Raw genomic sequence first — 19,769 nt, 5'->3', positions numbered from 1 at the left:
ACCATTATTAGATAAAAATTAGGGAGGGAGACAAGTGAGTAGGTGTAAAAAGCAAGAGTTTTGTTTTTTTGGGGTTAAGGAGGAGACAGTGATTTGAGAACCATTGTTCTATTGTCAAGAAGGTTTTTTGTGTGAGGGAATGAAGTTCCGACTGTGTTGAGGCTGAGCAAATGATAGTAGTGTCATCTGCATATTGAATACAAGTTGATAGAGAAGTGGTTAGATGAAGGTCATTTATAAAAATGGAGAACAGTAGAGGACCTAAGATAGAGCCTTGAGGGATACCTATAGAGGTGGGGAGGAGATCAGAGAGATGGTTGTGCCAAAGAACTGCCTGTTTTCGATTATCCAGATAGGATGTAAACCAGTTTAAGGTTGAATTGTCTAGGAGAGGACTTTAAACGATAGAGGAGTAATTGGTGATTGACCATGTCAAAGGCTTTAGACAGGTCTACAAAGAATGCTGAGGAAAGAGTATTCTTATTGCGATTATTGTTAATAGAGTCAGTAAATGATAGTAAGGCTGTGGTTGTACTATGAAATGGCCGAAAACCATGTTGGCAATTAGCTAGGAGATTGTGGCTTAATAGGTGGTTAAGTAACTGTTTGTGGATGCATTTCTCCATTATTTTTGCAAGAGGAGATAGTAATGCTATGGGGCGGAAGTTGGAATATTCAGTAGAGTCACCTCCCTTGAAAGGAGGGATGATGTGTGAGATTTTCCAGACTGATGGAATTGTACTTTCTTTTAAGGTCCTGTTAATCAGTGTTGAGATGGGGTAGGCAATAGCTTTTGCACCTAGTTGGAGGTATTCTGCTGGTAGTTTATCAGCTGAGGGGGTTGTGGGTTTTAATTTTTGAAGTAAGGACAGTATATAAGAGGTGGGTATGGGTTTGAGGTGAAATGAACTGGGTTTGGGCTTGATAGTTTGGAGGTATCGGGCTTTGTTGGTTTGCTAGCTTTAATATAGTGGAAGTAAAGAAATTATTAAAGTCATTAGCTGTTTGTAATGGGCAATCAGGATTTTAGCCTAAAGGATTTGTGTGGCCACTTTCCCAGGAGATATTAGCATGTTAATGGTACTCCAGAATTTTTGGTGAAGGGATGATTGCTGTAGCTGTTTTGTCCTGCAGTATAGCTTGTTTTGTCATATTTTTGGTGATCAGTTGTGTTTTTAGCCCAAGCTTTATTTCTACTTAGTTTCCTTGTATTGTTTGAGACCATTGAGCTGTTTTAGATTTAAAGTGATATTAAAGAAACTAACAGCATCATCTATGGGAAGAGATTTAGACCAGTTGACTTGCCTAAGTTCATTTAGAAACAGAGATACTCTGACTTGGGTAAGTATGGTCATACTTGTTTGTGGTCACTAAGGTCATCTTTTTGCTGAGGACTGTTTGTTAGTATCCAGTCAAGGATACTTTCTTTATTTCTTGTTGGGGAGTTAATGGTTTGAGAGAAGCCATGCAGGTTGGATGGATTGGTTTGTTTACATAAATTCCAGTCAACATTAAAGTCACCTAGTACTATTGTTTCTTGTAGAAGATTTAGAGATTAGTAGGTCTTCTAGTGTAGTGAGGTTTTACCTGGGGAAGATAGGTGCAGATAATGTTGATTGTTTTATGGGGATTGAGCTGAAGTTTATAATAATTATTTCAACATTATTGTCAAATGAATATTGTAACCTGGGGGATTGTCTTGTATTGAAGGTTTAAGCCATGTTTCTGTTAGGCAGAGGATATCAAACTGCTGGATATCGAATTACTGGTATTTGTTTAAATGGGCAATTGAGAGTGATTTGGTGGGTTTAGTAGGAGGTGTTTGTTGGATTTTAAAGTGGTGGCAGTTGGAGGGTGGTGGGGATAGCTTAGGTCCAAGGTTTGGGTGGATGTCATCTATTAATGCTAGTGAGGAGGTTTGAAGTAGTAGTCAAATGTTTTTTGAGGCTAAAAGTTGGGCATTTAATGTGAGAACGATGGTGATATTTAGGTTAAAGGTAGGAGGTAGTGTAGATGGAATTGTAATAACATGTGGATAGAGCTAGGATTGAGGTGTGAGAGAATTATAGATAAACTCACTAAACTAGGTATAAATCCCTATGTCACAAGATGGGTTGCTAACTGGCTCACTGAAAAATCCCACACTGTGAAAGTAGCAGACTCTAAATCCAACTTCAGACCAGTGACAAGTGGAGTACCACATGGTTCATTTCTAGGTCCTGTCCTGTTTGGTATCTACTTCTCTGAAGTACAGGCTAACACAGAAGATCTTTGGCTAACAAAGTTCGCAGATGATTGCAAACTAGGAGCCATAATCAAAACTCCTAATGATGTGGACATCCTACAAAAGGGCCTCACTGAGACAGATGCCTGGTGTCAAAGCCATGGCTTCAAGCTCAATGCCAAAAAGTGCATTGTCATCCCTTTTGGTAAAAACTCTGTACCCATGAACTACCACATAGGCGGTAGTCTACTTAACACTTAAAGTGTGATAACAGACCGTGGGACACAGGTGGACAGTAGTCTCTCCTTTGATAATCGCATCGCCACAGCAGTCAGGAAATACTTCTATGTGGCACTCCTCATCACAAAAGGTTTCTCATCCAGGAAAAATGAGGTAATTGTTCCCCTCTACTCGACACTCATTAGACCTATTATAGAGTACAACTCCCCTTTTGGTATGTACCGCACAAGACATCTACAGCAACTGGAAAGGCCACAGAAATACCTCACAAAGAGGATTACTGGCCTCAAACAGATGCCTTACGCAGACCATCTCAAAAAACTCCAGCTTTACCCCATTGCATATCGCCTACTCAGAGGTGATCTCTGCCTAACATAAAAAGATATGTCAAACCCAGAACTGTTGGACATGCTCCACTTAAAGAAATCCCAATCCTTCCGAGCTACACGCTTTCGGGACCTAAACCTTATCACCACAATAAACAGACATGATAGAGGGATAGATTCCTGTCCCAGAGACTTCCCATACTCTGGAACAAACTACATATCTATATCAAACAAAGCTTCTCATCAGCACTCTTCAAGAAAAATCTTGATGATTGGATGGGAGATAGGAAATTCACCCCAAGGATCACTTCTGTGGCTCTGCTTGACAGGGGCACAGGAAAATAACTTTCTTGGGGGGCAAAAGCCAGGGTGCCACTTGGCTAGGCTTATATAGGCCCTACGGCTAATAGCCTAGTACCTACTTATGAACCTATAAACCATTTTGGATTTTCCATGACCAGAGACCTTTGTCAGCATCATAATGGACATGATATTTTAGTTTTTGATACATTTTTCAGATAATGCTGTAATTTCAATTCATTTTCTATGCATTAATAAGCTTCAAAACACATTTTTAAAGTACTCAAACTTAAGACTTCAGGAATGAGAACATTTCTCAAGCTGGTTTGATTATTCCAAAAAGAATCACTGTCCATGTATTTTTACAACTCAGTTTTAAATTCATGTTATTATGCAGAATCCCGTGTTCCCACATATTGGTCTTCTCAAGTTTGTGAGATAAATATTCACTCTGATAAGTTATAAATATTAAACATTGTCAAAGTTTATTATCCATAGTTTTCTGTGTAATGCATACCATCTCCCGACAAGCATCCTGTAATACAAAAGCTATCATCATCTAAATGTGTGTTGCACAGAAAAATGTACTTGCAGACTTAGTTCAAATCTTTTACTTTTGTGGGTATTTCCAAGCAATCTAGAATTTTCTGTTAATGATTTAGTGACCTCTTCAATTATTAAAAATAAAAGGTGTACTTATGCAGTACAACACAATAGATGACAACTTAAGTTCAAATTTTATTATTAAGCATAGGTTAAAAAGAAAATAAATCTCTTTGAAGCTGCAGTGGTTTAAATTTATTAAAAACTCTTTGTCATTGTGGACATTTTTCCCCCCAAAATGTTATGAGATACAGAAAATTTTCCATAAGTATGGAAACTCCTGAATGTTACAAATGAATATTCCAAGAGAGTATTTTATCTGGTTTCATTGTAAGTATTATCTAAATGTATATGCCAGCATCAGTCTTATGTGTCTGCAGCTCATGTTATCTAGTGAGTTCAGCTGGTCCTTTGTGCTTGCTTTTAGTACCCCGTGGGATTATACTGTTCTATGTTTTGAACACTTAGTGCTACAGAGCAGGCCTTGTACTAGTCTTCACTAATAATATGAGCTAAGTGTCATGTTAAGAATTAATACATGTGAGTATTATCATGTGTTTACCACACTCCTATAGAGTTAGTTCCCACAGTTCAATATTTGTGATGCTTTAATTAAAAGTATTCTTGGTAACAATGCTTTATAATATAAAACAATTAAATATTATTATTATTATTATTATTATTATTATTATTATTATTATTATTATTATTCATTCTGCCCTTTTTCTTCCTCTTTTATGTGTTTTTAGGCAGCAAATCCAAGGACTGCGTCTCAAACAGGAGCAGAAGGAGGCTGTATTGAAAGGAAAGAGGCCTGACCTACAGGGGGAATCAGCTGGTGAGAAGGTCAGACGTTTCAGAGTAAAACAGAATGCAGAGAACAGTCCTAATAGCTTTCTGTCTTTAAGGTTACCACCACACGTAAGTACTGCACTGTGCACTATGAGACTAAATGTAAGTACTGCCTGTGCATTATGCCACCACACAAAAGTACTGCTCTGTGCATTATGCCATTACATGTAAGTATTGCCCTGTGCATTATACCATTAAATGTAAGTACTGCCCTGTGCATTATACCATTACATGTAAGTACTGCCCTGTGCATTATGCCATTACATGTAAGTACTGCCCTGTGCATTATACCATTACATGTAAGTACTGCCCTGTGCATTATACCATTACATGTAAGTACTGCCCTGTGCATTATACCATTACATGTAAGTACTGCCCTGTGCATTATACCATTACATGTAAGTACTGCCCTGTGCAATATACCATTACATGTAAGTACTGCCCTGTGCATTATACCATTACATGTAAGTACTGCCCTGTGCATTATACCATTATATGTAAGTACTGTTCTGTGCACTATACGATTCCATGTAAGTACTGCCCTGTGCATTATACCATTACATGTAAGTACTGCCCTGTGCATTATACCATTATATGTAAGTACTGCCCTGTGCATTATACCATTACATGTAAGTACTGCCCTGTGCATTATACCATTACATGTAAGTACTGCCCTGTGCATTATACCATTACATGTAAGTACTGCCCTGTGCATTATACCATTGCATGTAAGCACTGCCCTGTGCATTATACCATTACATGTAAGTACTGCCCTGTGCATTATACCATTACATGTAAGTACTGCCCTGTGCATTATACCATTACATGTAAGTACTGCCCTGTGCATTATACCATTACATGTAAGTACTGCCCTGTGCATTATACCATTACATGTAAGTACTGCCCTGTGCATTATACCATTACATGTAAGTACTGCCCTGTGCATTATACCATTACATGTAAGTACTGCCCTGTGCATTATACCATTACATGTAAGTACTGCCCTGTGCATTATACCATTACATGTAAGTACTGCCCTGTGCATTACACCATTACATGTAAGTACTGCCCTGTGCATTATACCATTACATGTAAGTACTGCCCTGTGCATTATACCATTACATGTAAGTACTGCCCTGTGCATTATACCATTACATGTAAGTACTGCCCTGTGCATTATACCATTACATGTAAGTACTGCCCTGTGCATTATACCATTACATGTAAGTACTGCCCTGTGCATTATACCATTACATGTAAGTACTGCCCTGTGCATTACACCATTACATGTAAGTACTGCCCTGTGCATTATACCATTACATGTAAGTACTGCCCTGTGCATTATACCATTACATGTGGGTACTGCCCTGTGCATTATACCATTACATGTAAGTACTGCCCTGTGCATTATACCATTATATGTAAGTACTGCCCTGTGCATTATACCATTACATGTAAGTACTGCCCTGTGCATTATACCATTACATGTAAGTACTGCCCTGTGCATTATACCATTACACGTAAGTACTGCCCTGTGCATTATACCATTACATGTAAGTACTGCCCTGTGCATTATACCATTATATGTAAGTACTGCCCTGTGCATTATACCATTACATGTAAGTACTGCCCTGTGCATTATACCATTACATGTAAGTACTGCCCTGTGCATTATACCATTACATGTAAGTACTGCCCTGTGCATTATACCATTACATGTAAGTACTGCCCTGTGCATTATACCATTACATGTAAGTACTGCCCTGTGCATTATACCATTACATGTAAGTACTGCCCTGTGCATTATACCATTACATGTAAGTACTGCCCTGTGCATTATACCATTACATGTAAGTACTGCCCTGTGCATTATACCATTACATGTAAGTACTGCCCTGTGCATTATACCATTACATGTAAGTACTGCCCTGTGCATTATACCATTACATGTAAGTACTGCCCTGTGCATTATACCATTATATGTAAGTACTGCCCTGTGCATTATATCATTACATGTAAGTACTGCCCTGTGCATTATACCATTACATGTAAGTACTGCCCTGTGCATTATGCCACTAATTGTAAGTACGGCCTGTGCATTATACCATTACATGAAAGTACTGCCCTGTGCATTATACCATTATATGTAAGTACTGCCCTGTGCAATATACCATTACATGTAAGTACTGCCCTGTGCATTATGCCACTAAATGTAAGTACTGCCTGTGCATTATACCATTACATGTAAGTACTGCCCTGTGCATTATACCTTTACATTTAAGTACTGCCCTGTGCATTATACCATTACATGTAAGTACTGCCCTGTGCATTATACCATTACATTTAAGTACTGCCCTGTGCATTATACCATTACATGTAAGTACTGCCCTGTGCATTATACCATTACATGTAAGTACTGCCCTGTGCATTATACCATTACATGTAAGTACTGCCCTGTGCATTATACCATTACATGTAAGTACTGCCCTGTGCATTATACCATTATATGTAAGTACTGCCCTGTGCATTATATCATTACATGTAAGTACTGCCCTGTGCATTATACCATTACATGTAAGTACTGCCCTGTGCATTATGCCACTAATTGTAAGTACGGCCTGTGCATTATACCATTACATGAAAGTACTGCCCTGTGCATTATACCATTATATGTAAGTACTGCCCTGTGCAATATACCATTACATGTAAGTACTGCCCTGTGCATTATGCCACTAAATGTAAGTACTGCCTGTGCATTATACCATTACATGTAAGTACTACCCTGTGCATTATACCTTTACATTTAAGTACTGCCCTGTGCATTATACCATTACATGTAAGTACTGCCCTGTGCATTATACCATTACATGTAAGTACTGCCCTGTGCATTATACCATTACATGTAAGTACTGCCCTGTGCATTATACCATTATATGTAAGTACTGCCCTGTGCATTATACCATTACATGTAAGTACTGCCCTGTGCATTATACCATTACATGTAAGTACTGCCCTGTGCATTATGCCACTAATTGTAAGTACTGCCTGTGCATTATACCATTACATGAAAGTACTGCCCTGTGCATTATACCATTACATGTAAGTACTGCCCTGTGCAATATAGTATTACATGTAAGTACTGCCCTGTGCATTATACCTTTACATTTAAGTACTGCCCTGTGCATTACACCATTACATGTAAGTACTGCCCTGGGCATTATACCTTTACATTTAATTACTGTCCTGTGCATTACACCATTACATGTAAGTACTTCCCTGTGCATTGTACCATTACATGTAAGTACTGCCCTGTGCATTATACCATTACATTTAATTACTGCCCTGTGCATTATACCATTACATGTAAGTACTGCCCTGTGCATTATACCATTATATGTAAGTACTGCCTTGTGCATTATACCATTACATGTAAGTACTGTCCTGTGCATTATACCATTACATATAAGTACTGCCCTGTGCTTTATACCATTACATGTAAGTACTGCCCTGTGCATTGTACTATTACATGTAGTTACTGCCCTGTGCATTATACCATTACATGTAAGTACTGCCCTGTGCATTATACCATTACATGTAAGTACTGCCCTGTGCATTATACCATTACATGTAAGTACTGCCCTGTGCATTATACCATTACATGTAAGTACTGCCCTGTGCATTATACCATTACATGTAAGTACTGCCCTGTGCATTGTACCATTACATGTAAGTACTGCCCTGTGCATTATACCATTATATGTAAGTACTGACATGTGCATTATACCATTACATGTAAGTACTGCCCTGTGCAATATACCATTACATGTAAGTACTGCCCTGTGCATTGTACCGTTCCATGTAAGTACTGCCCTGTGCATTATACCATTACATGTAAATAATGCCATGTGCATTATACCATTACTTGTAAGTACTGCCCTGTGCATTATACCATTACATGTAAGTACTGCCCTGTGCATTATACCATTACATGTAAGTACTGCCCTGTGCATTGTACCATTACATGTAAGTACTGCCCTGTGCATTATACCATTACATGTAAGTACTGCCCTGTGCATTATACCATTACATGTAAGTACTGCCCTGTGCATTATACCATTACATGTAAGTGCTGCCCTGTGCATTATACCATTACATGTAAGTACTGCCCTGTGCATTATACCATTACATGTAAGTACTGCCCTGTGCATTATACCATTACATGTAAGTACTGCCCTGTGCATTATACCATTACATGTAAGTACTGCCCTGTGCATTATACCATTACATGTAAGTACTGCCCTGTGCATTATACCATTACATGTAAGTACTGCCCTGTGCATTGTACCATTACATGTAAGTGCTGCCCTGTGCATTGTACCATTACATGTAAGTACTGCCCTGTGCATTATACCATTACATGTAAGTGCTGCCCTGTGCATTGTACCATTATATGTAAGTACTGCCCTGTGCATTGTACCATTACATGTAAGTGCTGTCCTGTGCATTGTACCATTACATGTAAGTACTGCCCTGTGCATTATACCATTACATGTAAGTACTGCCCTGTGCATTATACCATTACATGTAAGTACTGCCCTGTGCATTATACCATTACATGTAAGTACTGCCCTGTGCATTATACCATTACATGTAAGTACTGCCCTGTGCATTATTCCATTCCATGTGAGTACTGCCCTGTGCATTATTTCATTACATGTAAGTACTGCCCTGTGCACTATACCATTCCATGTAAGTACTGCCATGTGCATTATACCATTACATGTAAGTACTGCCCTGTGCATTATACCATTACATGTAAGTACTGCCCTGTGCATTATACCATTATATGTAAGTACTGCCCTGTGCATTATACCATTACATGTAAGTACTGCCCTGTGCATTATTCCATTACATGTAAGTACTGCCCTGTGCATTATACCATTACATGTAAGTACTGCCCTGTGCATTATACCATTACATGTAAGTACTGCCCTGTGCATTATACCATTACATGTAAGTACTGCCCTGTGCATTATACCATTACATGTAAGTACTGCCCTGTGCATTATACCATTACATGTAAGTACTGCCCTGTGCATTATACCATTACATGTAAGTACTGCCCTGTGCATTATACCATTACATGTAAGTACTGCCCTCTGCATTATACCATTACATGTAAATAATGCCCTGTGCATTATACCATTACATGTAAGTACTGCCCTGTGCATTATACCATTACATGTAAGTACTGCCCTGTGCATTATACCATTACATGTAAGTACTGCCCTGTGCATTATACCATTACATGTAAGTACTGCCCTGTGCATTATACCATTACATGTAAGTACTGCCCTGTGCATTATACCATTACATTTAAGTACTGCCCTGTGCATTATACCTTTACATTTAATTACTGCCCTGTGCATTATACCATTACATGTAAGTACTGCCCTGTGCATTATACCATTATATGTAAGTACTGCCTTGTGCATTATACCATTACATGTAAGTACTGTCCTGTGCATTATACCATTACATATAAGTACTGCCCTGTGCTTTATACCATTACATGTAAGTACTGCCCTGTGCATTGAACCATTACATGTAGTTACTGCCCTGTGCATTATACCATTGCATGTAAGTACTGCCCTGTGCATTATGCCACCACATGTAAGTACTGCCCTGTGCATTATACCATTCCATGTAAGTACTGCCCTGTGCATTATACTATTCCATGTAAGTACTGCCCTGTGCATTATACCATTACATGTAAGTACTGCCCTGTGCACTATGACATTACATGTAAGTACTGCCCTGTGCATTATACTATTCCATGTAAGTACTGCCCTGTGCATTATACCATTATATTTAAGTACTGCCCTGTGCATTATACCATTCCATGTAAGTACTGCCCTGTGCATTATACCATTCCATGTAACTACTGCCCTGTGCATTGTACCATTACATGTAAGTACTGCCCTGTGCATTATACCATTACATGTAAATAATGCCCTGTGCATTATACCATTACATGTAAGTACTGCCCTGTGCATTATACCATTACATGTAAGTACTGCCCTGTGCATTATACCATTACATGTAAGAACTGCCCTGTGCATTGTACCATTACATGTAAGTACTGCCCTGTGCATTGTACCATTACATGTAAGTACTGCCCTGTGTATTGTACCATTACATGTAAGTACTGCCATGTGCATTATACCAGTACATGTAAGTACTGCCCTGTGCATTATACCTTTACATTTAAGTACTGCCCTGTGCATTATACCATTACATGTAAGTACTGCCCTGTGCATTGTACCATTACATGTAAGTACTGCCCTGTGCATTATACCATTACAAGTAAGTACTGCCCTGTGCATTATACCATTACATGTAAGTACTGCACTGTGCATTATACCATTACATGTAAGTACTGCCCTGTGCATTGTACCATTACATGTAAGTGCTGCCCTGTGCATTGTACCATTACATGTAAGTACTGCCCTGTGCATTATACCATTACATGTAAGTGCTGCCCTGTGCATTGTACCATTACATGTAAGTACTGCCCTGTGCATTGTACCATTACATGTAAGTACTGCCCTGTGCATTATACCATTACATGTAAGTACTGCCCTGTGCATTATACCATTACATGTAAGTACTGCCCTGTGCATTATACCATTACATGTAAGTACTGCCCTGTGCATTATTCCATTCCATGTGAGTACTGCCCTGTGCATTATTTCATTACATGTAAGTACTGCCATGTGCATTATACCGTTACATGTAAGTATTGCCCTGTGCATTATACCATTACATGTAAGTACTGCCCTGTGCATTATACCATTATATGTAAGTACTGTCCTGTGCATTATTCCATTACATGTAAGTACTGCTCTGTGCATTATTCCATTACAAGTAAGTACTGCCCTGTCCACAATACCACTACATGTAAATACTGCCCAGTGTGTTATACCATTCCATGTAAGTACTGCCCTGTGCATTATACCATTCCATGTAAGTACTGCCCTGTGCATTATACCATTACATGTAAGTACTGCCCTGTGCATTGTACCATTACATGTAAGTACTGCCCTGTGCATTGTACCATTACATGTAAGTACTGCCCTGTGCATTATACCATTACATGTAAATAATGCCCTGTGCATTATACCATTACATGTAAGTACTGCCCTGTGCATTATACCATTACATTTAAGTACTGCCCTGTGCATTATACCATTACATGTAAGAACTGCCCTGTGCATTGTACCATTACATGTATGTACTGCCCTGTGTATTGTACCATTACATGTGAGTACTGCCCTGTGCATTATACCATTATATGTAAGTACTACCCTGTGCATTGTACCATTACATGTAAGTACTGCCCTGTGCATTATTCCATTACATGTAAGTACTGCCATGTGCATTATTCCATTACAAGTAAGTACTGCCCTGTCCACTATACCACTACATTTAAGTACTGCCCTGTGCGTTGTACCATTCCATGTAAGTACTGCCATGTGCATTATACCGTTACATGTAAGTATTGCCCTGTGCATTATACCATTACATGTAAGTACTGCCCTGTGCATTATACCATTATATGTAAGTACTGTCCTGTGCATTATTCCATTACATGTAAGTACTGTCCTGTGCATTATTCCGTTACAAGTAAGTACTGCCCTGTCCACTATACCACTACATGTAAGTACTGCCCTGTGCATTATACCATTCCATGTAAGTACTGCCCTGTACATTATACCATTACATGTAAATAATGCCCTGTGCATTATACCATTACATGTAAGTACTGCCCTGTGCATTATACCATTACATTTAAGTACTGCCCTGTGCATTATACCATTACATGTAAGAACTGCCCTGTGCATTGTACCATTACATATAGGTACTGCCCTGTGTATTGTACCATTACATGTAAGTACTGCCCTGTGCATTGTATCATTACAACTAAGTACTGCCCTGTGCATTATACCATTACATGTAAGTACTCCCCTGTGCATTATACCATTACATGCAAGTACTGTCCTGTGCATTGTACCATTACATGTAAGTACTGCCCTGTGCATTATACCATTACATGTAAGTACTGCCCTGTGCATTATACCATTACATGTAAGTACTGCCCTGTGCATTATACCATTACATGTAAGTACTGCCCTGTGCATTATACCATTACATTTAAGTACTGCCCTGTGCATTATACCATTACATGTAAGTACTGCCCTGTGCATTGTACCATTACATGTAAGTACTGCCCTGTGCATTATACCATTACATGTAAGTACTGCCCTGTGCATTATACCATTACATGTAAGTACTGCCCTGTGCACTATACCATTACATGTAACCACTGCCCTGTGCATTATACCATTGCATGTAAGCACTGCCCTGTGCATTATACCATTACATGTAAGTACTGCCCTGTGCATTGTACCATTCTATGTAAGTTCTGCCCTGTGCATTATACCATTACATGTAAGTATTGCTCTGTGTATTATACCATTCCATGTAAGTACTGCCCTGTGCATTATACCATTACATGTAAGTATTGCCCTGTGCATTATACCATTCCATGTAAGTACTGCCCTGTGCATTATTCCATTCCATGTGAGTACTGCCCTGTGCATTATTTCATTACATGTAAGTACTGCCCTGTGCACTATACCATTCCATGTAAGTACTGCCATGTGCATTATACCATTACATGTAAGTACTGCCCTGTGCATTATACCATTACATGTAAGTACTGCCCTGTGCATTATACCATTATATGTAAGTACTGTCCTGTGCATTATTCCATTACATGTAAGTACTGCCCAGTGCATTATTCCATTACAAGTAAGTACTGCCCTGTCCACTATACCACTACATGTAAGTACTGCCCTGTGCATTATACCATTCCATGTAAGTACTGCCCTGTGCATTATACCATTCCATGTAAGTAATGCCCTGTGCATTTTACCATTCCATGTAAGTACTGCCCTGTGCATTATACCATTACATGTAAATAATGCCATGTGCATTATACCATTACATGTAAGTACTGCCCTGTGCATTATACCATTACATGTAAGTACTGCCCTGTGCATTGTACCATTACATGTAAGTACTGCCCTGTGCATTATACCATTACATGTAAGTACTGCCCTCTGCATTATACCATTACATGTAAGTACTGCCCTGTGCATTATTCCATTACATGTAAGTACTGCCCTGTGCACTATACCATTACATGTAAGCACTGCCCTGTGCATTATACCATTGCATGTAAGCACTGCCCTGTGCATTATACCATTACATGTAAGTACTGCCCTGTGCATTATTCCTTTTCATGCTTTTCAGTTTACAATATTGACTTATTATTGTCCAGAGTTTTACCCTTTTGTGTGACATATAGTCCAAAAATATATCAGTGTACATTTTTTTTAGTATTCAGCAACTTACAGATATACTGTACTTATGGGTTAGTGACCTAACTTTAGGCCAGTATGTATTCATTGTTGTAAGAAAGTTCTTCTTTATTGCACAGATTATAAACAAAGGGATTGTCCCCCGATCTAGCAAAGTCACTGTTCCCCTTTGCTCAGCAATCATTAGGCCAATTATTGCATATAATGCCCCCTTTGGCATGTATCTGTCCACACACATGCAACAACTCAAACACCCAGAGACATACCTTACTAAAAGGATACAATGCATAAACAACATATCCTACATGGACTGACTCAAATCTCTGTCACTATACTCTGTTTCTTACAGACTGCTAAGAGGTTACGTGTGTGGCATAAAAGACATCCTCTGACCCAGTACTGATGGATTTACTGCACATCAGCAAGTCAAATGGCATCAGGTATACTCATTCTAGGGATCTAAACCTCTTCTGCAACAACAACAGAACAGTTTGGAGGGAGAGGTATATCCCTCAGAAGATACTGCTGCTTTGGAACAGACTTCCCATCCACATAAAACAAAAAGTCATTCCTCTCCTTATTGAAGCACAACTTGGATTTATGGATAGGAAACAGAAGATTTACCCCAGGACTGCCACTTGTGCTACTATGGGATCGAGGCAGCTCCTAATTACTTTATCCCATGCATGTGTACCCTCAAATTATCTATGGCATGATCCCAGTTATTCTCAATAGGGGAAATATATAATTATCAACCATGGGAGGGGTAAGGCCAGTCTCTAACAAAATGAGATAGTTTAATTTGAGGACAAAAATGGAAAGTGGATTGGCTTAAAATGGCCTGCAAGGGCAACTAGCCTAGTACCTACCTGTGCACCTATGGTTGTTTTACAATGATGGATTGTTTATTAAATAATTTGTAATTGAAAACTACTGGTACATTTTCTGTCATTTTAATGTTTCAGTATCCCACACATTTGGGTATTATCCCTTTTGTGTTAGCGTAACTGACTTTAAGCAATGGATAAGTGATGGGGATGAGGGATCACCATTCTCTGCCTAGGTACTGGATATAGAAGTTTATCAAGCGTCTTGGAGATGGTAACAGTAAGAATACATTCAAAGGAAAGTTCAGCCCTTATGCTAAGTAGAGTTCTTTGCTAATTGCTCTGTCAACAGGCTGTTTGAGAAATGCTGTCTTCAGCACTCTGAAATTGGATGTTATCCACTGTTTTCTCTGAGTGTAGAACTTGAATTATTTATACCAGTACGCAGTTTGGTGAAATAATTGTGTCAGTATTTTCTGACTTATTTGTGGTTTATCAAAAAATGCAGTGACTTAGAAAGTATATTAAGTGAAGAAGTTCTGTACATATATAGATCAATGTCAGACTTCTCAGCTGTCTCTGCTTTGGAGGAACATACCTGCTTTTAGGCCTGATTTATCCTTGCACATGATGTTCCTATTTTTAGAGGTATGTCCGTGTTTTCAGGCTTGATTTTCCCCATCACATATTTTTCTGAATCCCCTTCATCACATGTTATTTTTGAAGCTGTCTAGTACACAGAAAACCATAGTACATGTCCAGCATACTAATAGTATCAATAACCTAAAGAAATAGGACACATCTTACATCTCTCCTTTTCAGAAGCAAAAATAAATGAACTAATATGGTAGAATTGTGCAATATGGTTCATTAAGCCTACAGATTTTCCACTATCACTTTGATATTATATTTTTCCATTGATTTTGTCTCTCTCTCTCTCTCTCTCTCTCTCTGTTTTTTAAACATATTTCTGAGTGGTAGCTTACATTTCTACTGGAGACACAGTTGTGTGTTATTTGGTATTCAAATTTTATGCTAAATGGCAGACTTTTTGCTGAATGCACCTATTTTTCAAGGACCTTTGCAGGTTGAGCGGTATAATCACTGTTGCAGTAAATGAAGCTATTTGTGTCCTACCCTTTGTGACCAGCCAGCTTTTTAAAGCTTGAGGGTGCCTTCCATAGGTTCATAGGTAGGTACTAGGCTATCTGCCCAGAGGCATTTATAAGCCTAGCCGGAATGTTGGTTTTCGCCGCCCCCTTAGATTAGTTCCCTGTGCTCTGTCTAGCAGAGCCACTGAAGTGATCCCCGGGGTAAACTTCCTGTTTCCCATCCACTCGTCAAGGTTTCTCTTGAAGAGTGTTAGTGAGGAGCTCTGCCTAATGTAGATTAAAAACTTGTTCCAGAGCATGGGAAGTCTCTGGGACAGGAATCTATCCCACCAGGATGTCCTATTTATTGTTGTGGTGAGGTTTAGATCCCTAGAGCATGTGGCTTGAGGGGATAGGGTTTTCTTTAGGTGGAGCATGTCCATCAGTTCTGGGCTGGACATGGCCTTGTATGTCAGGCAGAGATCACCACTGAGTAGGCGGTATGCAACCAAGTACAGCTGGAGTTTCTTCAGTCAAGCTGCATAGTGCATCTGTTTGAGGCCAGTGATCCTCTTGGTGAGGTACTTCTGTGGTGTTTCCAGCTGTTGCAGGTGTCTTGTAAGGTACATCCTAAATAGGGCATTGTACTCTATGATGGGTCTGATGAGTGATGCATAGAGGGGCACAATAACCTCTTTTGATCTGGATGCAAACCCTTTTGTGATTAGGTGGGCCACATACCACTTTGGCAATGTGATTATCAAAGGAGAGATTACTATCTACTTGGGTCCCCAGATCCCTTATTTCATCTTCCGTATTTAGGGAGCTACCACTTATGTGGTAATTTGTGGGTACTTTGTTTTTTCCAAAGAGGATGACTATGCACTTTTTGGCATTTAGCTTGAGTCCATGGTTTCCATGCTTGGAGTTCCTTTTAAGGACAGAGCATGCGTATCCTCAGAGCTTTTCTGCCGCCAAATAGCACTCCTTCAATGGGTCCTGTGGAACTGTCAGTCAGTTAACCATCCTTCAAGGCTGGGCAGATTTGTCCACTGTTTAGGAAATCATTTAACTAAATCTGTTTTTCTGAGCAAAACTCATGTTTTTCTAACTGAAATATTGTGTTTTATTGGGAAACTAATTTTCTTTAGGAACATCATTCTGTTTCTTAGGGATGTATGTATCAATACTTATGTGCACCTTTTGTGTAATAGATTCTATTTTCTTTTTCACGGTTTGTGTATCTGGGGCAGGATACTGTGCTTGTGGGGAGCTGTCAGTGGTTTACTTACCTCAGTGCCATTTGTACTGTTCCTTACTTTTTACCTACTCATTCAGGCTCTGCTTTCCACAAGGAGAAGAAGAAGAAGAAGAAGAAGAAGAAGAAGAAGAAGAAGAAGAAGAAGAAGAAGAAGAAGAAGAAGAAAGCTGTTAGGGAGTTTCTAGGTGTCAGGCTGACTTCTACTTACCTTACCCACTGGTGGGTGACTCTGTGGGAAGAGCCACAAACAGCTGTGGCTGCTTGTGGTTCTTTAGACCACTCATAATTTTCCCCTGTCCTCCTGGTGTTGCACCTACAGCCACCAAAGACCAGGGGTTAGCCACATGCTCTGCAGTAATAGGGATGCCCTTGACGAGTAAGGAAGAACCACTCAAGGGAGCAGAATGAAATTCACGTGGAAGACAAGGGGGCAGAATGAAATTCACATGGCAGACAAGGGAGCAGAATGAAATTCACGTGGAAGACAAGGGGGCAGAATGAAATTCACATGGCAGACAATGGAGCAGAATGAAATTCACGTGGAAGACAAGGGGGCAGAATGAAATTCAGGAGGCAGAGACAATGTATTATAATTTGTTACATTTGAATGCACCTAAATCTGAAGCTGTTCCTCCTATTTGTCAGCTGTAGAGAATGTTTTTCTCACTGCTTCTAGTTTACCTAAAAGTCAATCTCCTGACCCGAGAAAGTCTGTCAGATTATACAAGGTACCTCAGACTCATAAGTATTTATCTTCTAGCCCCAAAGCAGATCAAGCAGATCCAGCAGTATTTTCTCTATCTAAAACTAATTCTGCGAAACAGATTACTGCTGCTCACCCCATTCCTTTTGACAAGGATGGGGCTTTTGACAAGTTTGGGAAGAAAGTATATTTTTCTACTCCTTTAAATTTCAGGATTTTAAACTATAAAGCATACATATTTTAAAGTATTCACTTTTATCAATTAAGAACGTGCAAAAGTTAAATGTTCATTATGATAATCACTGCTGCAGTAACCTTAGCTATATGGGTTATATCCTGCCAAGCATATGACTGTCGGGCAGCTTTCAAAATTCAGGGCACTTCTACATGTCCAGACTGTGTGGTGGCTTGAGCTTAGCTAACTAAAAGACAAGTGTGGCCACCAAGCCCTTCAGAGCTTTAGTGCCGCAGAAGTGTACACTCCACTTAGGCTTTTGAGGATTGACTGTCATCTTGTGCTGTTCCTTTGCTTGGAGATAAGTTCGCTTTGGAGAAAAAAATTCCATTCAATATTTGTTTGTGTATTATTAAGACTTTCCTCAAGAAAGTTATTTTAAAGGTTGGAGTTTGTGTTTTTATGGACTGTCACACGACTATACTATACTTTAAAACAGGAGCACTCTTTCTCCTCTAAGTTTAAAACTTGTTTAAAGTAACTGTAAACCATTTTTTCTGTGGAGATTTGTGTTTATTTCACTTTGTGGGGGGTGTTTCAAAGTGCTTTTTACTATGTTTATCTTTTTAAAGACTTTTGTTTTTTACTTGCATTTGTTGCTTGTTTTCCTTGGGAAAGAGGCACCATTTTTTGGCTTCATCATGATGGAATCTGTTATACACTATTCCCAAACCTGATCCAGCAGCCATAGCTTTAGTTAATCCTACTTCTGTTAAACACTTAATTCCAATCCTACTTTTTCTGATAAGGATGGGTGTATTATTGATAAATATTCAGAAAAAGTGTGTGCTTCTTCAACTTTGATTTTCAGAATTTTTAATTGTCCGGCTCATATGTTAAGGTTTGTTCTCACTAACTGTGTGAAAGTATGGGGAATGTTTTATCTTCAGTTTCTTCTTGTGTATGAGGAATATTTTATCTGCAGTTCCTTCTTGTGAGGAAGCATCCATTTTAAATAATGTTGTTTCTCCTGTTGTTCAAGTGACTCCTCATTATATACAGTGTGTGTGTGTGTTACTCTGTTGATACTTTTGCAAGGGTTATAGCCGCTGATATTGTTTTGAACAGGTCTGCATGGCTGCATTCTCAGAACGTCCTAGATGATGCTAAAAATGAGATTGTAAATTCTCCTTTGGCTAGAGATTTAGTTTTTTGTTGCTGTAATGCACAGCTGATCAAAAATGTGGGGAAAGGAGTAAGCTGGTACAAAAAATCTCTAAGATTTTTAGCTCTCCTTTTCCATGTTTTTCTAAGGGTTTCTGTAACTCTTTATCCAGTTTTGGTAAGAAACAAAGTAAGCCATCTTAATAAAATGCAGGTAAACATATGTTTAAGAAGAAATGGCAAGGGGGCTCCAAGAAGAATTCTGCAAACTCCCAATGCCAAGGACAGTCCAATAAATCAGAATGACTATTAAGGAGAGAGTTTGTTCTCCCCTTCAACCCTGGCAACTCATTTTTTTCTTCCAGACAGTTTGAATCTTACCTTTTCTCTTTGGCAACAGATAGCTTCAGACAAATGGGTTCTGAAGATCATTCATCAAGGTTACAGTTGTCAGTGGGTGGAAATTCATCTTTTCCAGGGCAAATTCGTCATCCTCCTGACCAAAGTCTTTTATCTCCACGTGTACTTCACTGCATGCTGTCCCATGGAGTGATAGA

The 19,769-nt window shown here is 39.1% G+C and overlaps 1 protein-coding gene across 1 annotated transcript in view; it reads left to right on the top strand.

The window, feature by feature from the left end:
• TTLL6 (tubulin tyrosine ligase like 6) overlaps positions 1-19,769 on the top strand; it is a 1,150,444-nt gene that overhangs the window by 811,882 nt on the left and 318,793 nt on the right. The window contains exon 9 of the mRNA XM_044055332.1: positions 4,443-4,614. Coding sequence (XP_043911267.1) covers positions 4,443-4,614 — 172 coding nt within the window. The remainder of the gene's footprint in view (positions 1-4,442; positions 4,615-19,769) is intronic.

This window comes from Protopterus annectens, chromosome 13.part0, assembly GCF_019279795.1.
Source record: "Protopterus annectens isolate FY-2018-M chromosome 13.part0, PAN1.0, whole genome shotgun sequence".
Classification (NCBI taxonomy): Eukaryota; Metazoa; Chordata; order Ceratodontiformes; family Protopteridae; genus Protopterus; species Protopterus annectens.
The sequence above is the reverse complement of the archived record's forward strand: the minus strand, read 5'-3'. Positions and strand labels throughout refer to the sequence as shown.